At 42.7% G+C, this 20,314-nt stretch overlaps 1 protein-coding gene across 1 annotated transcript in view; it reads left to right on the plus strand.

Annotated features, from left to right (window-relative positions):
• The window catches only part of LOC115109462 (hepatocyte growth factor-like), a 28,656-nt gene extending 14,711 nt beyond the window's left edge, over positions 1 to 13,945 (plus strand). Inside the window, exons 10-18 of the mRNA XM_029634369.2 lie at positions 873 to 966; positions 8,299 to 8,435; positions 8,590 to 8,622; positions 8,719 to 8,824; positions 8,982 to 9,056; positions 9,170 to 9,319; positions 9,423 to 9,529; positions 9,634 to 9,776; positions 9,899 to 13,945. Coding sequence (XP_029490229.1) covers positions 873 to 966; positions 8,299 to 8,435; positions 8,590 to 8,622; positions 8,719 to 8,824; positions 8,982 to 9,056; positions 9,170 to 9,319; positions 9,423 to 9,529; positions 9,634 to 9,776; positions 9,899 to 10,078 — 1,025 coding nt within the window. The 3' untranslated portion in view covers positions 10,079 to 13,945. The remainder of the gene's footprint in view (positions 1 to 872; positions 967 to 8,298; positions 8,436 to 8,589; positions 8,623 to 8,718; positions 8,825 to 8,981; positions 9,057 to 9,169; positions 9,320 to 9,422; positions 9,530 to 9,633; positions 9,777 to 9,898) is intronic.
• The last annotated feature ends 6,369 nt before the right edge of the window (positions 13,946 to 20,314 follow it).

Below are 20,314 nucleotides of genomic sequence, written 5' to 3' on the forward strand. Positions count from 1 at the left end.
TTGTTCTGCGCCGAGATGACAGCCCATTAAATCTTTAATCCTTACTGCTAAACATGGAGGTTCCTCTCTTACGGGTAGCCATGGAAGTTCCTCTCTTACGGGTCTTTTCACTATACTGGACTCGCTAAATGTACAGTAGCCCTTAGCCAGCTATCCAGTTAGCTAAGCATTCATTCAAATAACTCAGTGAGAAGCAGGGTGCCGGTTTGGAAGTTTACTTGAATCACAGTGTGAAACTGCAACAAACACAAAAGTACATGTTTTCAGTGACAGTAATATAGAGCACAGAATGTCTTCCACAATAACTGTACTAAATGTATGAAATAAGGAATAAGAGTACTCAATCTAGAGCCACATATAAAATAAAGTTACTAGAATACAACTGTATGCCTGATATTGCTAAGCTAGGTGTCCCTAGGGAGAAATAGCAGTGAAGCTAATGCAAAGTAGCTAACAGCTAACTCAATTATTCATATTTTACAGAAACATGAACATTATGTGATAAACATTTATCTTGTGTTAATAAACACATGTACTTACAGACGTCATATGCGTCATATGAAGCTTATAAAGAATGATGTTGAAGGATTGTAACTACTCTGTCACACTTACACATTGCTTCACATCTGAAACTGCTTCCTGTCACATGACACAAACAGGTAAATTCTACACTGCTGCACATAAACTGCCACTAGGTGGTGCTAAACAACTAACAGGTCCAGAACAGTCATGTTGTGGACTACCAGTCAGGACAACAGAGATCAGTAGTGTTTTCCTAATATATTCCCCTGGGGCTGGTTTGTAATATTCTATTACATTAACATAAATATGTTTTCATATTTCATTAGCTTGGTCTCATGTATGTGTTTCAGACTGCTACACGGGTAGTGGAGAGAACTACAGAGGCGAGGTTTCCAGGACCAGGTCAGGTCTTCCCTGTTCCCTCTGGAGTGACCACAGCAACAGGTAACAAAACCACACACTACACATCTTTGTGTGTGTGTGGGTGGATGCCAGAGGGAGTGCCCTACCTATATGGAAAAAACACATGCATTTCGCATGTAAATGGATGTAGTGTCCCAAAAACACTTTTTGTTTTTGCATGACCTGACATATCAAACAAAATGGATGACGTAATACACAATTTGATGACGTAGTAAACAAAATATGTGAGCACTACTGTCTGAAATCATACAAACGTTTGAGAGTGCGTCTTTAACCTGTAGTTGACCCCCTTGTTGGGACATTCCCCACGTCCCCATAAAGACAAAGGCTATTTTAAGCTTACAGTAGGTGTTAGGTTTAGACCTAGGGTTACAGTTAGAACTAGGGATAGGGGTTAGGGAAAACATATGCTGTGTGTGTGTGTGTGTGTGTGTGTGTGTGTGTGTGTGTGTGTGTGTGTGTGTGTGTGTGTGTGTGTGTGTGAAAGCATCTGGGGGACATGCTTCAAGCCTCACCTCTGAACCTCACCTCTGAACCTGAGCCTCCTCATTTTTCGGGAACACTTCAAATCCAAACAGCTCCTCTGCTTGGCTCCCACCCAGGGGTTAGACGTCAGAGGTCAGGAATAGAGTTGAATATTTTCCTGGTAATTTACAAATGTTTCATCCCGAGAATTAATCACTTTTCCCCCGGGTGACCTGGTATTTCCAGTCAAAACCGGAAGTGTCATTCTAAACATATAAATATGTCTCAATTTGATTAGAGCATAAATGGGCATGACAATTCAAGCATGATGCTACCTGAGCTTGATGAGCCATACATTAAAGACATTTTAAGAGTCCATTCCCAAAAGAGTGTAAAAGATTGTGCAGTTATCCAAGACAGCATTTACGGTGCATTCGGAAAGTATTCAGGCACGTTGACCTTTTTCACAATTTGTTACGTTACAGCGTTATTCTAAAATGGATGAAATAGTTTTTTCTCCTCATCAATCTACACACAATAGCCCATAATGACAAAGCAAAAACAGTTTTTAAGACATTTTTGCAAATGTATTAAAAATAAAAAAGGGAATTTACATATTTACCTCAGTATTCAGCCACTTTACTCATTACTTTGTTGAAGCACCTATGGCAGCAATTACAGTCTCGAGATCCTCTCAAGCCCTGTTAGGTTGGATGGGGAGCGTTGCTACACAGCTATTTTCAGGTCTTTCCAGAGATGTTCGTACAGGTTAAAGTCCAGGTTCTGGCTGGGCCACTCAAGGACATTTAGAGACTTGTCCCGAATCCACTCCTGCGCTGTCTTGGCTATGTGCTTAGGGTCAATGTCCTGTTGGAAGGTGAACTCTCTCCCCAGTCTGCGGTCCTGAGCGCTCTGAAGCAGGTTTTCATCAAGGATCTCTCTGTACTTTGCTCCGTTCATCTTTCCCTCGATCCGGACTAGTTTCCTATTCTCTGCAGCTGAAAAACATCCCCACAGCGTGATGCTGCTACCACCAAGCTTCACCGCAGGGATGGTGACAGGTTTCCTCCAGACATTACGCTTGGCATTCAGGCCAAAGAGTTAAATCTTGGTTTCATCATACCAGATAATCTTTTTTGTCATGGTCTGAAAGTCCTTAAGGTACCAACTTGGCAAACTCCAAGCAGGCTGTCATGTGCATTTTACCGAGGAGTGTATTCCGTCTGGCCATTCTACCATATTTTTTATTTTATTTTATTTCACCTTTATTTAACCAGGTAAGCAAGTTGAGAACAAGTTCTCATTTACAATTGCGACCTGGCCAAGATAAAGCAAAGCAGTTCGACACATACAACGACACAGAGTTACACATGGAGTAAAACAAACATACAGTCAATAATACAGTATAAACAAGTCTATATACAATGTGAGCAAATTAGGTGAGAAGGGAGGTAAAGGCAAAAAAGGCCATGGTGGCAAAGTAAATACAATATAGCAAGTAAAACACTGGAATGGTAGTTTTGCAATGGAAGAATGTGCAAAGTAGAAATAAAAATAATGGGGTGCAAAGGAGCAAAATAAATAAATTAATTAAATACAGTTGGGAAAGAGGTAGTTGTTTGGGCTAAATTATAGGTGGGCTATGTACAGGTGCAGTAATCTGTAAGATGCTCTGACAGTTGGTGCTTAAAGCTAGTGAGGGAGATAAGTGTTTCCAATTTAAGAGATTTTTGTAGTTCGTTCCAGTCATTGGCAGCAGAGAACTGGAAGGAGAGGCGGCCAAAAAAAGAATTGGTTTTGGGGGTGACTAGAGAGATATACCTGCTGGAGCGTGTGCTACAGGTGGGAGATGCTATGGTGACCAGCGAGCTGAGATAAGGGGGACTTTACCTAGCAGGGTCTTGTAGATGACATGGAGCCAGTGGGTTTGGCGACGAGTATGAAGCGAGGGCCAGCCAACGAGAGCGTACAGGTCGCAATGGTGGGTAGTATATGGGGCTTTGGTGACAAAACGGATTGCACTGTGATAGACTGCATCCAATTTGTTGAGTAGGCTATTGGAGGCTATTTTGTAAATGACATCGCCAAAGTCGAGGATTGGTAGGATGGTCAATTTTACAAGGGTATGTTTGGCAGCATGAGTGAAGGATGCTTTGTTGCGAAATAGGAAGCCAATTCTAGATTTAACTTTGGATTGGAGATGTTTGATATGGGTCTGGAAGGAGAGTTTACAGTCTAACCAGACACCTAAGTATTTGTAGTTGTCCACGTATTCTAAGTCAGAGCCGTCCAGAGTAGTGATGTTGGACAGGCGGGTAGGTAGCGATCGGTTGAAGAGCATGCATTTAGTTTTACTTGTATTTAAGAGCAATTGGAGGCCACGGAAGGAGAGTTGTATGGCATTGAAGCTTGCCTGGAGGGTTGTTAACACAGTGTCCAAAGAAGGGCCGGAAGTATACAGAATGGTGTCGTCTGCGTAGAGGTGGATCAGAGACTCACCAGCATCAAGAGCGACCTCATTGATGTATACAGAGAAGAGAGTCGGTCCAAGAATTGAACCCTGTGGCACCCCCATAGAGACTGCCAGAGGTCCGGACAGCAGACCCTCCGATTTGACACACTGAACTCTATCAGAGAAGTAGTTGGTGAAGCAGGCGAGGCAATCATTGGAGAAACCAAGGCTGTCGAGTCTGCCGATGAGGATGTGGTGGTTGACAGAGTCGAAAGCCTTGGCCAGATCAATGAATACGGCTGCACAGTAATGTTTCTTATCGATGGCGGTTAAGATATCGTTTAGGACCTTGAGCGTGGCTGAGGTGCACCCATGACCAGCTCTGAAACCAGATTGCATAGCAGAGAAGGTATGGTGAGATTCGAAATGGTCGGTAATCTGTTTGTTGACTTGGCTTTCGAAGACCTTAGAAAGGCATGGTAGGATAGATATAGGTCTGTAGCAGTTTGGGTCAAGAGTGTCCCCCTTTGAAGAGGGGGGATGACCGCAGCTGCTTTCCAATCTTTGGGAATCTCAGATGACACGAAAGAGAGGTTGAACAGGCTAGTAATAGGGGTGGCAACAATTTCGGCAGATAATTTTAGAAAGAAAGGGTCCAGATTGTCTAGCCCGGCTGATTTGTAGGGGTCCAGATTTTTCAGCTCTTTCAGAACTTCAGCTGAATGGATTTGGGAGAAGGAGAAATGGGGAAGGCTTGGGCGAGTTGCTGTTGGGGGTGCAGTGCTGTTGACCGGGGTAGGAGTTGCCAGGTGGAAAGCATGGCCAGCCGTAGAAAAATGCTTATTGAAATTCTCAATTATGGTGGATTTATCAGTGGTGACAGTGTTTCCTATCTTCAGTGCAGTGGGCAGCTGGGAGGAGGTGTTCTTATTCTCCATGGACTTTACAGTGTCCCAGAACTTTTTAGAGTTAGTGTTGCAGGAAGCAAATTTCTGCTTGAAAAAGCATAGACACGTGTGTGCCTTTCCAAAACATGCCAATCAATTGAATTTACCACAGGTGAATACCAATCAAGTTGTAAAAACATCTCAAGGATGATCAATGGAAACAGGATGCACCTGAGCTCAATTTTGAGTCTCATAGCAAAGGGTCTGAATACTTACGTAAATAAGGTATTCTGTTTTTATTTTTTTTTACATTTGCAAACATTTCTAAAAACCTGTTTTTGTTTTGTCATTATGGGGTATTGTCTGTAGATTGATGAGGATTGGATTTGATTTAATGCATTTTAGAATAAGGCTGTAACATAACAAAATTTGGAAAAGGTCAAGGGGTCTGAATACTTTCCGAATGCACTGTATAATATACTGTTTATGCTACCGCACATTAAGCATGACAGAAAAACATAAAAGGCCATAAATGTAGCTATGCTCTCTTTGGTTTATAAATGTGTTAAGCTCCAGTAGGCTAATATTTTTGAGTGTGGATTGTATTACTGTACTGTATTGTATTGTATTGTATTATACTGTATTATAGGACTGGAATTACTAACCTCTTTCAATGAAGCTCGGTGAGAACATGCGATGCTGGTGCAGGATATGTGTTCAACAAGTCGGTTTGCGATATTTCTGCCCTGCTAGAGCTGCCCTGGTCAACTGTAAGTGTTGTTATTGTGAAGAGGAAACATCTAGGAGCAACAACGGCTTTTCCTCAAAATGGTAGGCCACACAAGCTCACAGAACGGAACCGCTGAGTACGGAAGCGTGTAGCGAGTAAAAATAGTCTCACTCACTACCGAGTTCCAAACTGCTTCTGGAAGTAATGTCAGCACAATAACTGTTTGTCTGGAGCTTCATCGAATGGGGTTCCATTGCTGAGCACACAAACTTATGATCACCATGCGCAATGCCAAGAGTCGGCTAGAGTGGTGTAAAGCTCGTTGCCTTTGGACTCTGGATCAGTGAAAATGCCTTCTCTGGAGTGATGAATCACGCTTCACCATCTGGCAGCCCTACGGACTCATTTTGGTTTGGCTGATGCCAGGAGAACGCTACCCGCCCCAATGCAAGATGCCAACTGTAGCATTTGGTCTGTGGCTGTTTTTCATGGTTCGGCCAAAGCCCCTTAGTTCCAGTGAATGGAAATTTTAGCGTTATAGCATGCAATGACATTCTAGATGATTCAGTGCTTCCAACTTTGTGGCAACAGTTTGGGGAAGGCCCTTTCCTATTCCAGCATGACAATGCCCGTGCAAAAAGAGAGGTCCATACAGAAATGGTTTGTCGAGATCGGTGTGGAAGAACTTGACTGGCCTGCAAAAAGCCCTGACCTCAAACCCATCGAACACATTTGGGATGAATTGGAACACCAACTGCAAACCAGCTTAATCACCAAACATCAGTGCCCGACCTCCCTAACGCTCTTCTGGCTGAATTGAAGCAAGTCCCCGCAACAATGGTCCAACATCTATTGGAAATCCTTCTCTGAAGAGTGGATGCTGTTATAGCAGCAAAGGGGGGACCAACTCAATATTAATGCCCATGCTTTTGGAATGAGATGTTTGAAAAGCAGGTGTCTACATACCTTTGGTCATGTAGTGTGTACAGCTCTATATACAGTTGAAGTTGGAAGTTTACATATATTATTCAACAATGTAGAAAATAGCAAAAATAAAGAAAAACCCTGGAATGAGTAGGTGTGTCCAAACTTTTGACTGGTACATAAAAAAAAAAAAATATATATATATATATATATATATATGTCAAAAGTGATTTTTATACTCCCAAGTGATGATTTAAATGTACAATTTATATCAAATTGTTTGCAAATGTTATTAGAACACCACACATAAGATTTAGTGTTTTTTGGTGCATATTTGTTATGCATTTTGTTGTAGAGAATTCCAGCTAATACTAGCTAGCAACTTACTGTGTCTGGTGGGGGGTTCGTATATATTTTGTACAGTGCGTGAGTGCAGAGTTGGATGGTGAGCCGTGCCTTGCATGACGTGCAATTTTGTGCTGTTTCTATCGGAATAAATCTCCATGACTGGTGCTACAAGTTGGAGTTTGTGTCGATGATTGATTGTACACAACGCAAGAAGAGTACTGTTACACTAGCTCTCAAAGTCACACTTCAGAATTAGACGTTCCTCCATGTTTCTCAAATGTCAAATTTCGAGGTTGTTGCAAACGTCAAAGTGATTAAGGTTAAGTTTACGCATTAACTCAACATTTTTAAGGTTTGGTTTAAATGTATTAATTAACTCTGAAATCTTAAGGTTAGGCATCAACTCTGAATGGTTAACGCAAGGGTTAAGGTTTGGGATAGGCTTTCTATCGCTGGATTCGAAATTCCAACTTTTGGAATCCGAGGTAGATCCACCATCCCTGTCCACAACCGAAACCTATCCCCGTCTACAACTGAAACATACTTGAAGGTAACAGCACTCACTGTTGCCCCTAGTGGCCGGTTTCCACATCATCTCCCAACATCCTCAGACATGGATGGATGTCGAATACTAACTTGTATCAAGAGGGACGTGGCTGATGCTGCAGAAAATGTACCTGTCACATAAAAAAAGTTACCATGATGAGATGATACATGCATTGTAAACTGCGCTCCTACTGAGATGAGCTGTCTGTCCCCACCCTGCGCATTGATTTTTAAATTTATTTAACCTTTATTTAACTAGGCAAGTCAGTTAATGAGAACACATTTTCATTTACACTGACTGCCTACTTGTAAAGCCTCCCCAGCCAAACCTGGGCCAATTGTGCACCACCCTATGGGACTCCCAGCCGGTTGTTGTACAGCCTTGGATCGAACTTGGGTCTGTAGTGACGCCTCTAGCACAGTGCCTTAGACTGCTGTGCCACTCAGGGATTGAGCATGCAGATAGAAGGCCATAGAGAAGACAGATTTAGACATTGCATACAATTGAACAGTTCCATTTCACATCATGCTGTTCATAGAAATAATTTATTATAATATACCGGTTTTCTCGCAGTTATTTATCCCGTGAAAAGGAAGTGGGTTTGGGCAGGAAATCTTGGTAACCCGTTTCCCGGTATTCAACCCTAGTCAGGGATCAGCGGTTTATTGTTTGTGTTAAAGAGACTCAGAGGGATCATCCCTCTCTCACACTCAAACTCACACTCACACACACACACTCGCTGTGCGTCAGTGATGGGTCCTCCTCTGAATTCCCCTCTTCTTATCATCCAGGAATGTCTGGGAAAGAATTCTGTTGGTCACGTTCCAAACATTACGATAATTTCTCTGTCAGTGGAGGTGTGAGGGTGTGTGTGAGAGAGAGAGAGAGAGAGAAAAAGAGAGCGAGAAACCATAAACACCTGTGGTAGGCTCAATATTCTAGGCTGACTATCTCTTACACTGTTATATAAACTCTACGCTTCTTCTTTGCGTGTGTTTAGTGGTGACAGAGATGCGGCGGTGCTGACTGTCAGACAGGAGGGGAGTTTCTGTAGGAACCCAGACAGAGATACATACGGCCCCTGGTGTTACACTAACAGCACTGCTATACCCTGGGACTACTGCAGCATCAAACTATGTGAGTCTCACACACACACACACACACACACACACACACACACACACACACGCAAACACACACAGCATATGTTGTAGTGGCATCATCACTGTGTTGTCACTGAGACCTGAGAGACCTAAGACCTCCATCTTGTGTTTCATCCTCTGTCATACAGGTGAACCATCAGAGAACACCATTCCACAGAGAGGTCAGTCCTTCAACTCACGCCTTCTGGTTTTCATCTTGTGCCTCTTCGGGTAAACCATGTTTTTTCAACATAGTTTCCTCTTTCTCAACTTGTCAGTGGAGGTGTCCAAGGTGTTGTGTTTCATCCATAAGAGGACCAGGATAGTAGGAGGAGCTCCAATTGCCATTACAGACGGAAGCTGGATGGTCAGCATACAGAAAGGGTAACCACACATAGACACACAATTGGCTTTGCATCTCTGTATTATATAGGTGTAAACTGCTCTTGTGACAGAAGTATAGACCATCTGTCCCAGTGGTGGAGTTGGCAAAGGTCCATCCCCAGTGTGTGATATCATGTGTGTTATGTTTCTTCACCAGGTCCAGTCACTGGTGTGGAGGTTCTCTTATACGGGAGGAGTGGGTTCTCACTGACAGACAGTGTTTCTCCTCATGGTAACTGGACCTCTCTCTCTTTCTCTCCCTCTCAATATTCATTTTTAGCTCTATTCATTTCTTCCTCTGTACCTATTTCTTTATTATACTTACATCTACCTGTCTCCAACCAGTGTTCCAGACCTGAGTGAGTACCGTGTTTGGTTGGGTGTGTCAGACCTCCGTGGCTCGGCTCCTAACGGCTCCTTCAGACAGGAAGTCTCCATCTCCCATGTGGTCTGTGGTCCTGAGGGCTCCAACCTGGCCCTCATACGGCTGGCCAAGTGAGTGCATAAACAGAAATATACAAACACAGCTGGTCGTTTTACATAGTTCTACTCCTGAAATAACTTTTTGTTGATATGATTATGTCTTTGTCTCTGTAAGGCCTGCCCTCCCTGCAGACAGTGTTCACACCATTCAGCTGCCGGTGGCTGGGTGCTCTATTGCTGAGGGTACGATGTGTAGCATGTATGGATGGGGTGAAACCAAAGGTACACACACATACCGTCATACCCATCAGGATTTTATCATCTAGATAAGGAACTGGTTATTCATTAGCTCTACTGATCAAAATCTCCCCCCTTCTCTCGCTCAGGGACGGGTCATGAGGGTGTTCTGAAGGTGGTCCATCTGCCCTTGGTCAGTAATGAGAGGTGTAGAGAACAACACAGAGGGAACCTCCACATCACAGACACCAAGATCTGCGCTGGGGGGAGGAGGGATGAGGGGGTCTGTGAGGTAAGGAGGATGGTGAACTGCTAATGAAATGTTCTGCACTGAAACACTTGAACAGAGTTTGCCCTCACCAGGAGAGTACTGTATGTCCTTACTAACGTATGTTTTATGTCTCTCTCCGTCAGAGGGACTATGGCGGCCCCTTGGTGTGCCAGGAAGGAGAGAGCAGGGTCATAGTGGGAGTCAGTGTCCATGGCAGAGGCTGTGCCCGTGCCAACCGCCCTGGCATCTTCATCAACATCCCCTTCTACACACAGTGGATCCACAAGGTGTTCAGACACTACCCTGAACCTCAGATCAACTAGAGACAAACCTTTATCCCATCATCAACTAGAGACCCAACCTTGAGACATCCTACAACCAGTGGATCCATAAGATCTTCAGACACTATCCTGACCCTTACCCTGATCTGACCAACTAGAACCACCTTGATATAGATACGTGTAAGTCCAGTAAGGAACAGCTGAGTCCTTGTGCATTTGAAAGGGGGGGAAATCCAGCCGTATTGTAAATATCAGACGCAACTCCAGACTTGATGTTGGACTGCTAAAAGACTCATCATGGGCTGTGGAGTGGAACATAATTGCGTTGATAAGACTGCTGGATTGATCTGTAGATCATATAAATATGTATTGTTACAAACATGCTACTAAGGACAACAGAAGTGTGGATATGTTGTCGGCCAACGACCATGTCCTGAAGCTGGTAAGGTTTGGAGTCAGAAAGACGCTGTAGATAAGATGGTAAAAGTGGGAATACACTTGATTCCGGACGTTACTTGAATGTACTGAAAACCAAAAGGCAGCAGCTCTCCACTTCTGTAGTGTGCTTCTGTAGGGCACTGTCAAGGGAACTAAAATACAGCTGGGTCGTTCCACCAATTCGGTGCCTTTTGAGAAGTGTAAAACGTTTCATTTGACCAAATTCTAACATTCTGCCACAACGAGCACATGTTCAACTTAATAAAACATAAAACATTTCCCATCTCAAGAGGTTAAATTAAAAAAGAGGTTGATCATTTCATCTTAAATCAGCCATAAAACCCTTGTGAAAGGGGGATGGAAGCGTCAATTGAATGCCAGCTTCACAAAATGTTTTAAATTGTTAAAACATTTCTAGCCTGTCTATCTATGGATTAACACCGTTGACCTGTTTTGCTTGACCGGCTCCGTTTTCCACCACAAAACACCAGAAAATTGCCAAAAAGAGTATAACCAGCTCACCTGCTTTTACATTATGATTTGACTATTAGATGTTCAATGTTTCTTTTGATTCAAATATTTATGTAGGAATAGTTTCACCATATTAAAATTAGAGTTCAATTCACAGAACAGGTTTGACCTTAAAATGAGGGACAGGGGTAAATGAATCACAAATGACACGAAATAAATAATAATCTTCAGAAATGACTTTACAAAGCAACAAAAATAACTAGGGCTTTACAATGACGGTGAAAACATGGAGAAATGTGGTTAAGGGGGTTAAAATCATCCTAGAAGTCACAGAGGGTTCATGAAAAAACATGTAAAAAGGCTGACTTTATCAAGTCTTTATTCATATAAAAATCTGACATATTGAATATATTGACATATGGAATTCTCCATGTGGTCTATATTAAAGGGCACTTCATTTAATGTAACAGACTTTCAAAATGCAATATTGGTGCACAATTTCTACTTTAATATCAAAGGGAAGCAAAAGGCTCTCTTTTCGTGGAACAACCCAGATCTGTACATCTGAGGGCATTTTACTGTACTATGCCTATAAGTGTCTCAGTGTAAATAGTTTTCTGAGTGTAAATCTGACAGGCTGAATGTGATATGGGTCTTATAGACCTGTGAGAGGATGGGGATGTTGGCCTTTTTAGGAACACGGAAAGATCAACATGAAGCCGTTGAAGGTAAATACATGTGTAAATATGTTTTATTTCTGTGTATGTATTGTAAAGGTGAAAGGGTATGCAGCTACAAGGCTTTCCAGTTTCCACTGACCCTCTCCCTCTCCTTTCTATCAATTTGAACTCTCCTTGTCATCTATTCTCCCCTTCTCTCTTCCTGCAGTGATGTATTCTGTTTGATACACACACAATCAGTATGACTGATTATGTGTGTGTGTGTTTGTATGTGCGTGTGTGTGTGTGCGAGTGGGTTCTGTGAATATTCTGTGAATAGTTCTATTCCCTCACCTCCCTCAGCCTCTGGCAGACATCCAGTAACTATCTACTCTGGAAATGAATTTTCATAGAATCTGTCATTGCAAACTGTTATCAAAATGGAGCTGTTGGCTGCTGTATGTTCAGTGTTATTGTGAGAGTATTAGCCTCTATCTCTATCACACATTGATCTGACTATTTCACCTGTGAATGTGAGTGGTCCCTCAAACAAGTATAGCTTTCATTGTTTTCCTGTGTGTATTTGTAAATGTAGTGAGGTTGCATTCTGTGTCTGTGTGTATATGCGTGATGTGAATTTTTTATGCTGCTATACAAGGTTGTAAAATATTACATTATATGTACATGTATACTATAGGCTACTGTTCATATATTGTTTTTAATTTGAATACTCCATGTCAATATTACAGTACTATGATATACCTGTAGTACACCGTGTTCCTACCTTAATGTATCTGTAAGTTAATCATTGAATACTGTTTTGATGTGTTTATATTTTAGTGTTACAGTATATTACGTCATGGTACTATACCCACATACAATGAGTTTGTTCATTTCATTTGCATTAGGTGGTTGTGAGTGCAATCATTAGGCCTAATTTCAATTTCAATGTTTGAGCGAGAATTTGATGCGTTCATCACCAGGCGTTATAACAGTAGACCTAGGCTTCTAACAGGTGTCTATTCAATTCGATTCAGAAAGCATCCATCGAGGGATGGAAGGAAGATGTATTTGACGCGTATCTCACATAGGTCTGTAATGCATATTGAAAACTCCAACATTGACATACATGGGACAAGAAAATAAAAGGTAGGCGCTAATGTCTATAAAAAAGTATGGAAATGTATGCACTCACTACTGTAAGTAAAATAAAATAACAATAATAATGGCGCCGGAGGGGAGGGCTGCCATTTTACGGACTCCTAACCAACTGTATTATTTAGTTTTTTCGCATTGTTTGTAACTCATTTTGTACATACTGTTGCTTCTACTATCTATTATGACCGAAAAGGGCTTCTGGACATCAAAATAGCAATAACTCACCTCGAACTGGACAAAGATTTTTCTTTAATATGTCCGATGCAAAGGATATACTGCTTTGTCAAGAAAAAGCCCAAATCCTTGTCAGTGTGAAGAAAAGAGTAGAAAAAGGGTGAGGAGGGCGGTGTGCCTTGTATAAATTTGCAGATGAGTAGGTAAACCACCACTACCCTCGGAATTATTGGCCAATGTGCTATCATTGGAAAACAAACTAAACAATCTGTGATTAAGACTATCCTACCAACGATATATTAAAAACTGTAATATCTTATATTTCACAGAGACTTTACTGAACACCGATAATAGATAAATGAATACATTTAAAAAATATATATATATGGAATTAAGGATTTTTTGTGGATGTTTGCTTTTGCGTTGAATTTGTAGCCTACTGTAGAAGAAGCCTGGTGGGAGGCCGGGAGCAAATTGTTGGCCAGCCTCAAGGTCTGTCAGAGGGCGCTATTATTCCATACAACATTCACCCTCTGATGTCCCAATGCAGCAAAATAAAAACGTAGAAAATATGTCTTAATATAACACAATGCTAGTGGCTATTTCTACTTCCTGAGGTTGCGTATGGAGCTCAGTCAGGTTGCAGCAGTCTGTTGTTTACCCATAGCTTTAGATGGAGAATTCTAATGCCCAAAAAGCATATTTTAGCATGGGCTGCACCATTGAGGACTTTCACCATTTTGAAGTACTGGGTGGGACTTACTATCGACGGGTTGGTTGATAACGTCACAAAAATTATACAAGCTGAGGAATCTATGGTGGCTCGTTTCAACTCATTGTCATTGCTACCATGTCTGGTTTGTGGTGTTTTGACTCATGTGAAGTCTATGCTAATATGGCAAAAATATTGTTAGCTAGCTAACAAAGAACTGTAGCAATGTATTTGAGAGACAACAAGTGCTCATTGTGAAAATGTGTTTCCGTTTTCAATAAATATGTGGAGACAAAATATAGTTTACATGTTGTCAACAATCTAAGCCAACCCCATCTGTTTTGCCACATAGTTGTGCACGCATTGGTTTTCTTGCACGGGTCGGTTTTGTTGCTAAACAACCCACCCGTCTAGTTGTTAAGGAAGGATCATATAATTCCATCCAGGTCACCAGGAGGGATCAACCAATTAATTATACTTGTGAGAAAACATTCCAGAACTGCAGCTGGCTGTAAACAGCCAACCTTGGCTTTATACCCATTCAAACAACACACTCCAGGTGGCACTATGCATCTGTTCAGTTTGTTTTCCAACACATAGAAGTAGTAAACGAAGAAACTTCAGTTTGCAGTATGCACCCATTCAGTTTGTTTTCCAACTCATAGTCAAATAAGAAACTCAAGGTGGCATTATGCACCCATTCAATTTGTTTTCCCACTCATAGTCAAATAACAAACTCAAGGTGGCATTATGCACCCATTCAGTTTGTTTTCCCACTCATAGTCAAATAAGAAACTCAAGGTGGCATTATGCACCCATTCAGTTTGTTTTCCAACTCATAGTCAAATAAGAAACTCAAGGTGGCATTATGCACCCATTCAGTTTGTTTTCCAACTCATAGTCAAATAAGAAACTCAAGGTGGCATTATGCACCCATTCAATTTGTTTTCCCACTCATAGTCAAATAACAAACTCAAGGTGGCATTATGCACCCATTCAGTTTGTTTTCCCACTCATAGACAAATAACAAACTCAAGGTGGCATTATGCACCCATTCAGTTTGTTTTCCCACTCATAGTCAAATCAGAAACTCAAGGTGGCATTATGCAACCATTCAGGTTGTTTTCCAACTCATAGTCAAATAAGAAACTCAAGGTGGCAGTATTTACCCGTTCAGTTTGTTTTCCAACTCAGAGTAAAATAAGAAACTCCAGGTGGCAGTATGCACCTGTTCAGTTTGTTTTCCCACTCATAGTCAAATAAGAAACTCCAGGTGGCAGTATGCACCCGTTCAGTTTGTTTTCCAACCCATAGTTCAATAAGAAACTCCAGGTGGTAGTATGCACCCGTTCAGTTTGTTTTCCAACTCAGAGTAAAATAAGAAACTCCAGGTGGCAGTATGCACCTGTTCAGTTTGTTTTCCCACTCATAGTCAAATAAGAAACTCCAGGTGGCAGTATGCACCCGTTCAGTTTGTTTTCCAACCCATAGTTCAATAAGAAACTCCAGGTGGTAGTATGCACCCGTTCAGTTTGTTTTTCCAACCCATAGTTCAATAAGAAACTTCAGGTGGCAGTATGCACCCGTTCAGTTTGTTTTCCAACTCAGAGTAAAATAAGAAACTTCAGGTGGCAGTATGCACCCGTTCAGTTTGTTTTCCAACTAATAGTCAAACGAGAAACTTCAGGTGGCAGTATGCACCTGTTCAGTTTGTTTTCCAGCTCAGTAAAATAATAAACTCCAGGTGGCAGTATGCACCTGTTCAGTTTGTTTTCCAGCTCAGTAAAATAATAAACTCCAGGTGGCAGTATGCACCCGTTCAGTTTGTTTTCCAACTCAGTAAAATAATAAACTCCAGGTGGCAGTATGCACCAGTTCAGTTTGTTTTCCAACTCAGTAAAATAATAAACTCCAGGTGGCAGTATGCACCCGTTCAGTTTGTTTTCCAACTCAGTAAAATAATAAACTCCAGGTGGCAGTATGCACCCGTTCAGTTTGTTTTCCAACTCAGTAAAATAATAAACTCCAGGTGGCAGTATGCACCTGTTCAGTTTGTTTTCCAACTCAGTAAAATAATAAACTCCAGGTGGCAGTATGCACCTGTTCAGTTTGTTTTCCAACTCAGTAAAATAATAAACTCCAGGTGGCAGTATGCACCCGTTCAGTTTGTTTTCCAACTCAGTAAAATAATAAACTCCAGGTGGCAGTCTGCACCCGTTCAGTTTGTTTTCCAACTCAGTAAAATAATAAACTTCAGGTGGCAGTATGCACCTGTTCAGTTTGTTTTCCCAATCATAGTCAAATAAGAAACTTCAGGTGGCAGTATGCACCTGTTGGCGAACTCATAGAAGTAGTAAAAGAAGAAAATGAACTACTTCAAAATGGAGATAGCCTCAATGGTGCTGCCCGAGCTCTCACATTTGCTATAATGGAACAGATACAACGATGCAGTGTATGTGTTTAGAAAACCAGTCAGTATCTGGTGTGACCACCACTTGCCTCATGCAGAGTGACACATCTCCTTTGCATAGAATTGGTCAGGCTGTTGATTGTGGCCTGTGGAATGTTGTCTCACTCCTCTTCAATGGCTGTGTGAAGCTGGTGGATATTGTTGGGAACTGGAACACGCTTTCGTACACATCGATCCAGAGCATCCCACACATGCTCAATTGATGATATGTCTGGTGAGTATGCAGCCCAGGGACAAACTGGGACATTTCAGCTTCCTGGAATTGTGTACAGATCCTAGCGACATGGGTCCATGCATTATCATGCTGAAACATGAGGTGACGGCGGCGGATGAATGGCACGACAATGGGCCTCAGTATCTATTCACGGTATCTCTGTGAATTCAAATTTCCATCGTGTTCATTATCCGTAGCTTATGCCTGTCCATACCATAACCCCACCACAATCATAGAGCACTCTGTTCACAACGTTGACATCATCAAACCGCTCGCCCACACGACATCATCTGCCCGTTACAGTTGAAACCGGGATTTATCCGTGAAGAGCACACTTTTCCAGCATGCCAGTCGCCATCGAAGGTGAGCATTTGCCCACTGAAGTCGGTTACGACACGGAACTGCAGTCAGGTCAAGACCCTGGTGAGGACAACGAGCGTGCAGTCGAGCTTCCCATACACGGTTTCTGACAGTTTCTGCAGAAATTATTTGGTCATGAAAACCAACAGTTTCAGCAGCTGTCTGGGTGCCTGGTCTCAGACGATCCCGCAGGTGAAAAAGCCAGATGTGGAGGTCCCAGGGTTTCTTGGTTACACGTAGTCTGCGATTGTAATGCCGGTTGGACGTACTGCCAAATTCTCTGAAACAATGTTTGAGGTGACTTATGGTAGAGAAATTAACATTAATTTCCCTGGCAACAGCTCTGGTGTACATTCCTGCAGGCACCATGCCAATTAAACACCCTCAAAACTTGAGACATCGAGTGGCGAAGTGGTCTAAAGTACTGCATCGCAGTGCTTGAGGTGTCACTACAGACCTGGGTTCGATCCCAGGCTGTGTCACAACCAGCTGTGACTGGGAGTCCCATGGGCCATGCACAATTGGGTTGGGTTAAGGGAGGGTTTGGCCAGGGGGCTTTACTTGGCTCATCACGCTCTAGCGACTCCTTGTGGTGGCCCGGACTCCTGCAGGCTGACTTCAGTCATCAGTTGAACGGTGTTTCCTCCAGCACATTGGTAGAGCTGTCTTCCGGGTTAAGTTGGCGGATGTAAAGAAGCATGGTTTGGGGGATCATGTTTTGGACGATGCATGACTCAACCTCCGCCTCTCCTGAGCCCGTAGGGATAGTTGCAGCAATGACACAATATTGTAATTGGGGAGAAAAAAAATAAAAACTTGTGGCATTGTGTTGTGTGACAAAACTGCACATTGGTCTTTTATTGTCCCCAGCACAAGGTGCAACTGTGTAATGATCATGCTGTTTAATCAGATTCTTGATATGACACACCTGTCTAGTGGATGGATTATCTTGGAAAAGGTGTAAAAGGGGTTTAAACAAATTTGTGCACGGAATGTTAGACAAATAAGCTTTTTGTGCGTGTGGATTATTTTTGGAATCATTTATTTCAGCTCATGAAACATGGGATCGACACTTTACATATTGCGTTTATATTTTTGTTCAGTATAGTAAAGGAGAAAACCGACATCTTTGCACCGTGAATGGAGGATGTTTTATGTACGAGCTGGTCGCGGGGGACGCGATGTATAACCCACTGGGCAGGCTGAGTTGGGACGTCAGAGGTCAAACAACGTCAGGAATAATAGCGCCCTTTGGTCGTATCTTGGGGCTGGTTGTTGGCTGAGTAAGCTAGTCTACAGTTGGTTGTGAATCAGCTGCCTGAAGTGTACCTCATCATTAGCCTACACCCAGTATGGAAATGACATATTTCATGTTTCACCTCAATGGCGGACGAGCTGCAGAAGCTGGTCAAACCCTCCTGAGATGCATCCTAAATTATGGTATTATTTCTAAGCTAGTTAGACTGAAATGCTGTGAGAAGGATCACCCGTCTAGCCTATTTATAGGCCAACAACTACTGTATGTGTGGAGTCATTATGGAACTCTGCTGTAGAGACACTGGTTGGCCACTGGGCTGTGCTAGGGTACAGGCAATATGTGGAGGATGAATAAGACCTAAATATCTATGAGCCACACACACACAGGAACACACATTCAGGGCTCTCTTTGGCTCAGGACTGTGTGTTTGTCACAGCAGTGATGTTGAGCTAGAGCAGGGTTCTCTCCCTAACGGTGTCTTTAATGTTGGCTGCTCTTATAGCCCTGCACCCACATCATGGCCCACATAACCCACTCTGTATCCAAAAAACGCTTAACAGGGACATGACTGAGAGACACTGAAACCCAAGGGAGAAAGATGGGAGGAGGGGTGGAAAGGGAAGGGAGAGATAGGGAGAGGGAGAGGGGATTAAATACTGAATCCATTGATGTAGCATTAAAGGTCCAACGCAGCCATTTTTATCTCAATATCAAATCATTTCTGGGTAACAATTAAGTACCTCACTGTGATTGATTTAAAATTAAATTGTCAAAATAGCTTCTTAGCAAAGGGCAATTTCTCAAGCAAGAATGTTGCTAGCACTGTCTGGGAGTGGTCTGAGTGGGTAGGGGAAAACAAAAAAATAGTTGTTATTGGCAGAGAAGTTTGGAACTCTCTTTATATTGGTCGATTAAACCTCCATCCCAACCAGGTCATACACTAAAAGGGCATTATTGTCATTTTCACAATATCACAGTATTATTCCAACCTCATATTGTGACCTGGCCAGTTTACTAGGAACACTCCCCTAGTATGGATTGGACCCCCCTTTGCATCCAGAACAGACTGAATTATTCAGGGAACGGATTCTACAGGGTGTCGGAAACTTTCGTTGCTCAATTGGTATCAAGGGACATAACGTGTGCCAGGAAAAACATTCCCCACGCCACGGCCCCCCCTTGGGTTGTACTGTGAGGGAGATCTTTGTGGGCTATACTCAGCCTTGTCTCAGGATGGTAAGTTGGTGGTTGAAGATATACCTCTAGTCGTGTGGCGGCTGTACGTTGGCAAAGTGGGTGGGGTTATATCCTGCCTGTTTTGCCTTGTCCGGGGGTATCGTCGGACGGGGCCACAGTGTCTCCTTACCCCTCCTGTTTCAGCCTCCAGTATTTATGCTGCAGTAGTTTATGTGTCGGGGGCTAGGGTCAGTCTGTTATATCTAGAATATTTCTCCAGTGTCCTGTGTGAATTTAAATATGCTCTACCTGGCATGATGACTCCTTGCTGTCCCCAGTCCACCTGGCTGTGCTGTTGCTCCAGTTTCAACTGTTCTGCCTGCGGCTATGGAACCCTGACCTGTTCACCGGACGTGCTACCTGTCCCAGACCTGCTGTTTTCAACTCTCTAGAGACAGCAGGAGCGGTAGAGATACTCTGAATGATCGGCTATGAAAAGCCAACTGACATTTACTCCTGAGGTGCTGACCTGTTGCACCCTCGACAACCACTGTGATTATTATTATTTGACCCTGCTGGTCATCTATGAACATTTGAACATCTTGGCCATGTTCTGTTATAATCTCCACCCGGCACAGCCAAAAGAGGACTGGCCACCCCTCATAGCCTGGTTCCTCTCTAGGTTTCTTCCTAGGTTCTGACCTTTCTAGGGAGTTTTTCCTAGCCAACGTGCTTCAACACCTGCATTGCTTGCTGTTTGGGGTTTTAGGCTGGGTTTCTGTACAGCACTTTGTGACATCAGTTGATGTAAGAAGGGCTTTATAAATAAATTTGATTGATTGATTGATACACCACCGCCACCAGCTTGTACCAGGCAGGATGGGTCCATTCGACAAATACTGTTTACTCCAAATCCTGACACTGCCATCAGCATGGCAGAACAGAAACCGGGATTCGTTGGACCAGGCAATGTTTTTTCACTCCTCAATTGTCCAGAATTATTGATTACATGCCCACTGGAGCCTCTACTTGTTTTTTTCCTGATGTGTGGTCATCTGCTGCAATAGCCGTTCCATAACATGGATTGACGAGTTGTGCGTTCCAAAATGCCGTTCTGCACACCACTGTTGTACTGCTCCGCTACTTGTCTGTTTGTGGCCCGCCTGTTAGCTTGCACAATACTTGCCA

Source organism: Oncorhynchus nerka, linkage group LG25 (assembly GCF_034236695.1).
Source record: "Oncorhynchus nerka isolate Pitt River linkage group LG25, Oner_Uvic_2.0, whole genome shotgun sequence".
Classification (NCBI taxonomy): Eukaryota; Metazoa; Chordata; class Actinopteri; order Salmoniformes; family Salmonidae; genus Oncorhynchus; species Oncorhynchus nerka.